Source organism: Solea senegalensis, linkage group LG5 (assembly GCF_019176455.1).
Source record: "Solea senegalensis isolate Sse05_10M linkage group LG5, IFAPA_SoseM_1, whole genome shotgun sequence".
Taxonomy (NCBI): Eukaryota; Metazoa; Chordata; class Actinopteri; order Pleuronectiformes; family Soleidae; genus Solea; species Solea senegalensis.
Genome location: NC_058025.1, coordinates 27,378,925 through 27,387,375, shown reverse-complemented (window position 1 = coordinate 27,387,375; position 8,451 = coordinate 27,378,925). Strand labels below are relative to the sequence as shown.

At 38.0% G+C, this 8,451-nt stretch overlaps 2 protein-coding genes across 2 annotated transcripts; both read left to right on the top strand.

The window, feature by feature from the left end:
• The first annotated feature begins 218 nt into the window (after positions 1 to 218).
• LOC122769041 (cytochrome b-c1 complex subunit 8-like) lies at positions 219 to 3,181 on the top strand. Its single transcript, XM_044025305.1, has 3 exons — positions 219 to 279; positions 757 to 928; positions 3,000 to 3,181. The coding sequence occupies exons 2-3, from the start codon at positions 775 to 777 to the stop codon at positions 3,092 to 3,094; spliced, it is 249 nt and encodes an 82-aa protein (XP_043881240.1). The 5' UTR covers positions 219 to 279; positions 757 to 774; the 3' UTR covers positions 3,095 to 3,181.
• A 1,000-nt stretch (positions 3,182 to 4,181) lies between these two features.
• LOC122769532 (heat shock 70 kDa protein 4-like) lies at positions 4,182 to 8,365 on the top strand. The gene is made up of 4 exons (XM_044026097.1): positions 4,182 to 4,518; positions 6,010 to 6,067; positions 6,262 to 6,402; positions 8,210 to 8,365. Exons 1-4 carry the CDS (start codon positions 4,412 to 4,414, stop codon positions 8,363 to 8,365), a joined length of 462 nt encoding a protein of 153 aa, XP_043882032.1. The 5' UTR covers positions 4,182 to 4,411.
• The last annotated feature ends 86 nt before the right edge of the window (positions 8,366 to 8,451 follow it).

Here is an 8,451-nt window from a genome sequence, read left to right as displayed (position 1 = left end):
AGATGCTGCCTCTGCTGTCTTTTTCTGAGGAAAAAATTTGGCTTTTACATTAACTCTGATATCGACCTGCCTGTGATTATTGTAATCAATCTGTTGCTATGGATATGTAGAGCGCTTTTAGATCAAAGTCTTCACAGGTATCCTGTTTATTAAATATCTGTAGGCGTTGCGATCGCCCTCCCGACCGGCAGGTGGCAGTAATGTCTTCAGACAACCGACGCCTGGATTTAAAGGAAGGACACAGGGACTTGATTAGGACTGTCGAGTAGCAGCAACACGGTAAGCTTCAATGTCACAGAGTAAACGCAGCGTTATATTAGTTTACACAACGAAATTGTTTCGCCGATGTTTGCTTTACTGTTTTAGTAGTTAGTAAGGTTTTGTTCTTACTGATGTAACGACGCCGTTAACGTGGCGGTGAAGGAAACGTTTCAAATGTCTCTGTGTACTTTGGTAGCTTACATCTAACCCAGAGCTAGATGCTAACGTTGCGCTATCACCAATATCACCTTCCTGTGATATTAATTTTCTATTCGTTATTTCTGTTTAGATCCTTAATGTGTGTTCCAAGAAAGGATTCGCTTGCCATTTTAAACCGACACAACACCTTTACATGTAGTTATTATTATTATTATTATTATTAATAATTATCCTTCAAAGTGAAATACAGCCATGTTTTCCTTCATTTTGTCATCGGTTTCTGACCTGTTGTTGTCTGTGTAATAATTAAATGTGTGAATCTCGTCCTGTTTTTAGAACATCTCTCTGGTAAAGATGGGCGGCCACTTCGGAGATTTGGCCAGGCTGAGGCATGTAATCACATACAGCCTGTCTCCATTTGAGCAGAGGGCTTTCCCCAACTACTTCTCCAAGGGACTCCCCAACGTGTGGAGACGGTTCAAAGGATCGGTCTTCAAAATTGCCCCCCGTGAGTCTTTTGTTTGTAGTCTATTAACATTTTATATTTAGACTTGGTCCATACTCAAGTATTTAAGTATTGCATATTTTTTGATAACTCAAATTTCAACTTGTGATATCAGCTAGAAGTCCTTGACAAAATACCATAGCTTTATACTTCTACTGGAAATGCATACATATGCATACAGTTCAGGTTTTGAGTCTTTATTTTCCTTTTCAAGCTTAAACCTAAAATCAGTGCCTGTGACATTCTTCAATTTTAGATTTTAAACCAGATCCACATCAGATCACATTTGATGTTTCATAACAGAACTAAAAATGTGTTGCATTTGAAAATGACCATCTTCTCAAATGGCACATATGTGCTTGCAGTGCCGGCCCTGAGTAATTTGGTGCCCTAGGCAAGATTTTAGCTGGCGCCCCTTTGCATCGCAGCAGTCAATTTCACAATCAACTTTCATACAATCACACAGAAACTGCATGTGTGTATTCAAGATTTTATTTCTTTGCGTAAAACATATCACATCAAATAAAAACTAAAGAAAAGAAAAAGTGATCAAATTAAAAAGGACAGGAGCACCTGATGCTGTATCACTGGGCTGTGCAGAGGTAGACGGGACAGCAGCACCTGATGCTGTGTCACTGGGGGTGGTACTGAAATATTTTAAAAGTGCATCTGAAGAGAGAAGAGAAGTATATGTGACAACTGCATGTTACATTTAATAAAAAAACAGATGATTGGTGTGCTATACATTTGACTAATATAGACTAATAATGAAAATGTGATGAGATTCATTCAACTTTATTGTCATTGCAATGCAATTCAGTCTAACCAGAGTCCAAAAACCAGTTAAGTGCAGTGACATTAATATATATGTGTATATATAGCCTATGAATGACATGGGAAAGCTAAGGTATGAAATATTAACAATAATACACTTTAACTGCACTTTAACACTCATGTAAACTTTAACAAACATAAACTGTGACACATAAAACCAAAGGCTTACAACCACCCTATTACAAAGGGGATGGACAACTAAAAGCATTTTAACTGACATACAAGCAGGAAAGACACCTGTAAAATAACACCTGAACAGGACTAACGTTAAGTTTCCAAACGTCCCTGATTAATTTAAGGTGGAGTAACATTAACACACTCAGCTATTTATTGATTATTAAACAATGTTGCTATCGTCCGCTAGTACGCTAGCAAGCTAACACTCTGCTCCAACAACGGTAACTACGATGCATTAAACTATTAATTTCATGAACTTCATCACATTGAAATTACTGTACCTCTATCTTTTTCACGTTTTTCTTCCTCTTCTTTTCCTTCCTTGGGCGCCGGGTGGCTTTTGTCTTTTGGACATAATTCTGATACAGTGTCATTAATCTTTTTCTTCATCTCTGGGTCACGGTCTGGTCGGATTCAGGCAGCTGGCACAGCGCAACGGCTCATTGCACCCAGAAAAAAGGCTTTATTTAATAGTCTTTGCTAGTCTTTTTTTTTTTTTTCCTCTGTTTTCGGCGCCCCCTGCGGATGACAGCGCCCCTAGCATTTGCCTATACTGCCTATGCCCAGGGCCGGCTCTGTGTGCTTGAACACCTTTTTTGCATGCATCAACAACAACTAAAAACTTTATATTTTGGGACCACTCGGTATTGAGTGGGAAATACTTAAGATGCACCCTTATTGATCCCCCAAAAGAGATCATAATGGAAGCTTTGACTGCAAATGTGAGGGTGAGATGATGCTCGGGAGGATGACATTTGCCACCATTTAAAAAAATAAATAAATAAATAAATAAACAACAACATACAAATGACAAAGAAGTTATTCCAAACAAGTTTGCATTCATTTTAACTATAACACAAGTATAAACACACATTTCCCCTTGGGGTTAAAGTGCAATCAAACATGAACCATAAACCATTAAATTCGTATTTAAACAAAGTTGGTAGCTGCTTTAATAATCTCTATGTGGAAAGGTTGATTTAAGAAAAATTTACCGTTACTCAGAAATGTATTTGTATTGTTGAGATCCTGGTGCCAATTATGTGATCCTCCCTTTTTGCAGCAATGATCGCCGCATACCTGACATACACCTGGGCCAACCATGACCATGAACTGAGCAAGAGGAAGAATCCTGCAGACTATGAGAACGATGCATAAACTTCTGCCACCACTGAAAGCGGCCCCCTGTTCTTCATTCAAAATCTGTATGTGTTACCAATAAAGATGAAAAATATTTACGTGAAATGTGTTTTGACTGGTTACTTTCAGTTGTCTCCTCCTGCTATTTGTTCAATATAGATGTCAAATAAGTGATTCATTTTGAGTTATAATACAACTTAACACTTAAGTTTTTTTTTTTGCATAATTTATCGTGCAAAATAAGACTGGAAGAAATATTGTTGGGTTTTTGGGATGTGTGTCGAATAAACAAAAAACAAGACGTCATTTTAAGATTTGGGAAAATGTGATGGCTACCCATTAGTCACCCGAATTCTGATATTTTTTTAACTGGTCTAAATGAATAGATGTATATAACGATGTGTTGCTTAATTTGATATTGGTGATAAAGCTCTGAAACACTGATGTAATATATTAACGTGTTTGTACTTCACTGCTGTAGTTGTAGTGATGGTGGGTGGGTGTTCAATTTTGAAACAGATCATTACACAGTACAATACCATTGTATAAGTACCTGATAGCCTTTATTTTTTATGGAAAATGTAAGTAGAAATTAAACATCCATCAACCCTCCTCCCTACACTTTCATAATATTAAGTTGTGATAAGTTTATCACTGATATCGCTTGAAAATGTCCAGTTTGTTCAAAATGTAATTGTAAAATAAATGTTATTTTATACACAAATTTACTTATGGCTGTTTATATAGTGAATTAGGTCGCACTGGTTTGTCATCTTTAAGAAGTGGGTCCCTGTATGAAATGATTGGAGAAAGACTGGTTTACATGGTTTGTAGTCTTACACGAAGTTGTAATTTATAACTTCAATTATTTATACTTTTAATTTTATTATACTCAGTTTACTGTAAATCTTGACAGCTTTTAGTTCAACTAAAATCTGTATAGAATTGTAATAATTCCACTGCACTTGGAAGTCGGAACTCCCTACCTCATGCATATTTCATATTTCTTGCATATATCTGGGAAATGCGGTAGTACATGGGCGAGATACGCCACTGTAGTGACCACTTTTGGCCTGTAGGCGGCGCATGATCTGCGGGTACAGCGTCTTTGCAGTAGTACACTATTGGTCAGAAAATTCCTGAACGCTCACGCGCATCAGCCGGTGCACCTACCTTCTTACCGCATGCTGCCGCTCAGTTACATGGAAGAAGAGCAAGGGTGGATCATCATCATCCACTGACCGAAGCCCACTGTAGCCGCTGTTTTATTTCCACACTGAGCCAAGTTCCTCTCTGTAATCGCCGTACTCCACGCTGTTCTGTTAGCCGCTAAAGATGTCAGTCGTCGGGTTTGACGTTGGATTCATGAATTGCTATGTAGCCGTAGCCAGAGCCGGTGGGATTGAAACAGTCGCTAACGAATACAGCGACCGATGCACACCGTAAGTAGTGAGTGTACTGCTGCGAGTGTCAGCGGTGAGTTGGTGTGTTTTTATCTGGGTTCTGTCATCTGCCTTGACAGACTGACAGGATTGACTTGTGTAGCATCTCATGTGAAGTGAAGCTAACGTGGCTAGTTAGCAAGCTAACGGTTTCTCAACAGGAAGCGGTATGCTAAAGCTAACTGTAGCCGAAATGAAACCATTGTGAGCCTGAAAGAACTCCTGGGTCCGGTTTTTGGGCTTGGGTGTTTCTTCTGGTGATTTCGCACAGTAACGTCGTCGAGTTTACTTCCAGACTTTAATAAGAGGTCTATCTGTCAGGTGATGGAAGTGCCGCTGCTGCTGCAGGCGTGAATAAGCGCATTGATGAGAGGAGGCCGGAACCAGACTGTCAGCACCGTCCGCCACACAGCAGTCCATTGTACTTTAATTTTACTGAGCCACTGTCCTCTGAGGGGAACAGAAAGATGAACATTAGACACTAGAGACAAGAAACAGTCTTTTAAGGAAGGAAGTATGGAGCAACAGTGTCTCCACAAGTCTGGATGATCGAGCTAAACGTCCCGATACATGATCATTTTACCATTTTACAATCGGCGTCAGCTTGTAGTTACATATTTATGTTACATTACCTAGTTTTATTCCTGGGAATTTGATAAATATTCTCAAATGCACTTTAATTAAATATTAAATTCAATTCAATTCAATTCAATTAATTAAAATTAGTCATAGTGTTGTGTAATGTGTACTATTAATTATTGAACAATTTTATTTTATCAAAAGATGACATAACGATCATTAAATTATTATTTTTTTCTGAAAGGTATTTAATTCAATTTTATTTGTATAGTGCCAAATCACAACATACATTATATCAAGGCACTGTAGACCTTTACAGTATTATAGAGAGAAGATAAACCATGACAATTCACACAATGATGGAGCACGAGGCATTGGTGGAGAGAAAAAAAAAATTCAACAGGAAAAGATCTGAGAGAACCAGAATTGAAAATGTGCGGCAACTGCCTCAACTGGTTGGGGTGAAAGGAGAAAGGGAACGAAGGAGGTGAGGTCGAGACAGAAGAGACCAGGAGGAGGACGTTATGGGTTCAGACTAGACAGTTCTGAATCAATTATGTTTATAGTCATTTATACAAGCAGTAGCAGAGCTTGTTGAAAAAAATTATACGGATATCAATTTTAATCATAGTATTAAAATAATAATAATAATAATGACAATTCTACTGCTAATGATGATGATAATAATAAGAGCCTTGAAACTGGATCTTGCAAGATGAGGAAAGAAAGGAAAGACACAAACTAGGGAGAGAAAGGTTAATAACATGTAATATAGTCATATTCAGATTTATTTACAGTGCTTTTTTGATTTAAGCTTTGCTGTGTTCATCACTTGATCATTATGTGTCATCTTGTTGCATTCACGTTTATATGAAAAGCTACCCAAGTAATGACTGTTTGTGTTTTTTTTAGAGCATTTGTTTCTTACGGGCCTCGGAATCGCTCGATTGGAGCAGCTGCAAAAAGCCAGGTAATGTTTTCATTCATCATTTTGGAACGTTGTAAAAATAATGTCTTGAATGACCATGAACAGGGACCAGTGGTTAAATAGAGCATTAGTTATGAACATGATCTGTAGTAGGCATGCTTATAGTACACATTTTGTTCAACACCACACATGTATGTACTAATATTTTTTTAATGGAGTTTTTCTGTCTGTAACAGATCGTCACAAACTGCAAGAACACAGTCCAAGGGTTCAAGAGGTTTCATGGCAGGGCATTTTCAGATCCGTATGTGCAGCGTGTCAAAAACAGCTTGGTGTATGATATTGTGCAAATGCCCACAGGGACAGCTGGCATCAAGGTAAGAGAAGAATAAACTAGATTCACAGTTAAATTGACGTGTTAGAATTTCATTACTCTCCCGGCACCAATAGGGGCACCAATAAACTGTACTTGATTGATATTACATTTCCACTGCTCTCATTCTGGGGGATTTGTAGTGATTCCCACTTAACATAACACAATAAGCTGTATTACTGTATAGTCAGATTACTGGAATATCAAAGTCATCATTGCGCAGGATTCTGAGATGCAAGTGTTTATCATTTAAAGCAACATATTTTTTTATTTTTTTTTACAGTGGCAATGTTTTGCTGTTCCAGTCTACTGTAACATTGAAATATGGAGATGGATAATTGATAACAGAAAACAAATTCAATATTCATTCAGAATAACATGATGAGACTTCAGGATGGTAATTGTAGATCTTTTTGTGATATGGACCCAAAACCAGAAGTTACATAGTGCCAATGCTGGCAATGCAGACCTGCTGAGTCTTTGATTAGAGGACCGTCATGAAAACACAAATATAATTCTCTTTCAGAAATGCATAGAAATGCACCATCTCAATTCCTGAACTTATTTTCCTTCCTTTTTTTTTCTTGGGTCAGTCTTTTATTATGTCTCAGATGCTGTTTTATTTTGTTCTCAACCACAGTTTTTATATCTGGAAATAATGAAAGCCTTTGACCGAACAGTTTTTTTTATTGCACCTTAAGCAGAACATTGTGTATCTGAACATTCTGAAGCTCTTAAATGTCTCTGTCATCACAAGGAGGTGTAAGGCATAAGATTATTTTAAGGCTGACTGAAAGAATATAGTACATGAAATTAGGAGTTATAGAACAGTTTCAAAGAAGCAGACATGGAGCATAGATGAAGTTCAGATCTGCCTTTGTCCAGAAACATTTCTACAAATACGAACATCTTTGGTCTGTGTGCATGCATGTTTACAACCTTGTGTGTGTTGGAGAAGCACTAAATGTGGTTGTTTTGACAATCTGGCTCTTGGGTCATATTGTCCCCAAGTTTTCCTACCTTTTGTCCTCAAATAGGATACTAGGGATGCACAATATTGGACGTTTTGCCGATATATCGGGGGTACTTGGGCTGATAACCGATTTATACACACACACGCACATTTTTCCCTTGTGCCCAACTGCAGAGATCATTTAGTCTCTTCTCTAGTTCCTTCCTTCCTACTCACGTTGCAGCAGATGGAAAGTTATCTAATTTTTCAGGAATAAGGTTAAATGAATGGGCAAATGTATCCATTGTGTGAAATCAGCTTTTTATCAGTTAGCCACCTGTCATGCTGAAGAGTGATTTTGAGCTAACATATGGTGGTTTAAATGGAACTCGTGTGTTCATGGTTGTGATGTAGTAAGCCATGTACATGGTGTTTTTAGTTGTAATGGATGCTTGGACGCTAATATTAGCACTATTCTTGATAAATTATAGATGGATAGATAGATACTGTGTTTTACACTGTAGCACGCTGGCAGGCATGTAACGTAAAGCAGAAAATACAAAGTCACCATGATGGAAGGAAAAAATCAGACCATTGGCAAAATGAACAATTTCCTTAGTTGTAATGTTAAACTACAAAGAAAGTTACCAAATATTTGCTTTTTATTCACTAAATAAAACTTATATATAGCCTCCACCATCTCTGAAATCTCCACAATTGGTGCTTTCATGAATTTATGAGCTTCTTGTTTGTGAATACCTCAAGATGGTGGCTTTTATATTGAACTCCACTACTGTGACCACAGTTATCATTGGCAGCTTAACATTTGCTTTAAACATCTTCTTTTCTGTCACTGAAGGTGATGTACATGGAGGAGGAGAAGGTGTTCAGCATTGAACAGGTCACTGCTATGCTGCTGACCAAGCTGAAGGAGACGGCAGAGAGTGCATTGAAGAAGCCTGTGGCCGACTGTGTTGTGTCTGTAAGTATCAACATGCTGCTGCTACAGTTCTGACTCTGGCCTTTGTGTAGCTAAGAAATTGTCGCGGTGTGGTCAGGATGTATAGTCGGGTTTGACATGCACAAAACCAGAATTGGGAA

Excerpts from the sequence above, each read along its gene's own strand:
- LOC122769041 (XM_044025305.1), top strand. The coding sequence starts at position 775 with ATGGGCGGCCACTTCGGAGATTTGGCCAGGCTGAGGCATGTAATCACA. Across the intron at positions 929-2,999 it reads GGTCTTCAAAATTGCCCCCC|CAATGATCGCCGCATACCTG; the intron begins GTGAGTCTTTTG and ends CCCTTTTTGCAG.
- LOC122769532 (XM_044026097.1), top strand. The coding sequence starts at position 4,412 with ATGTCAGTCGTCGGGTTTGACGTTGGATTCATGAATTGCTATGTAGCC. Across the intron at positions 6,068-6,261 it reads GAGCAGCTGCAAAAAGCCAG|ATCGTCACAAACTGCAAGAA; the intron begins GTAATGTTTTCA and ends TGTCTGTAACAG. Across the intron at positions 6,403-8,209 it reads CAGGGACAGCTGGCATCAAG|GTGATGTACATGGAGGAGGA; the intron begins GTAAGAGAAGAA and ends CTGTCACTGAAG.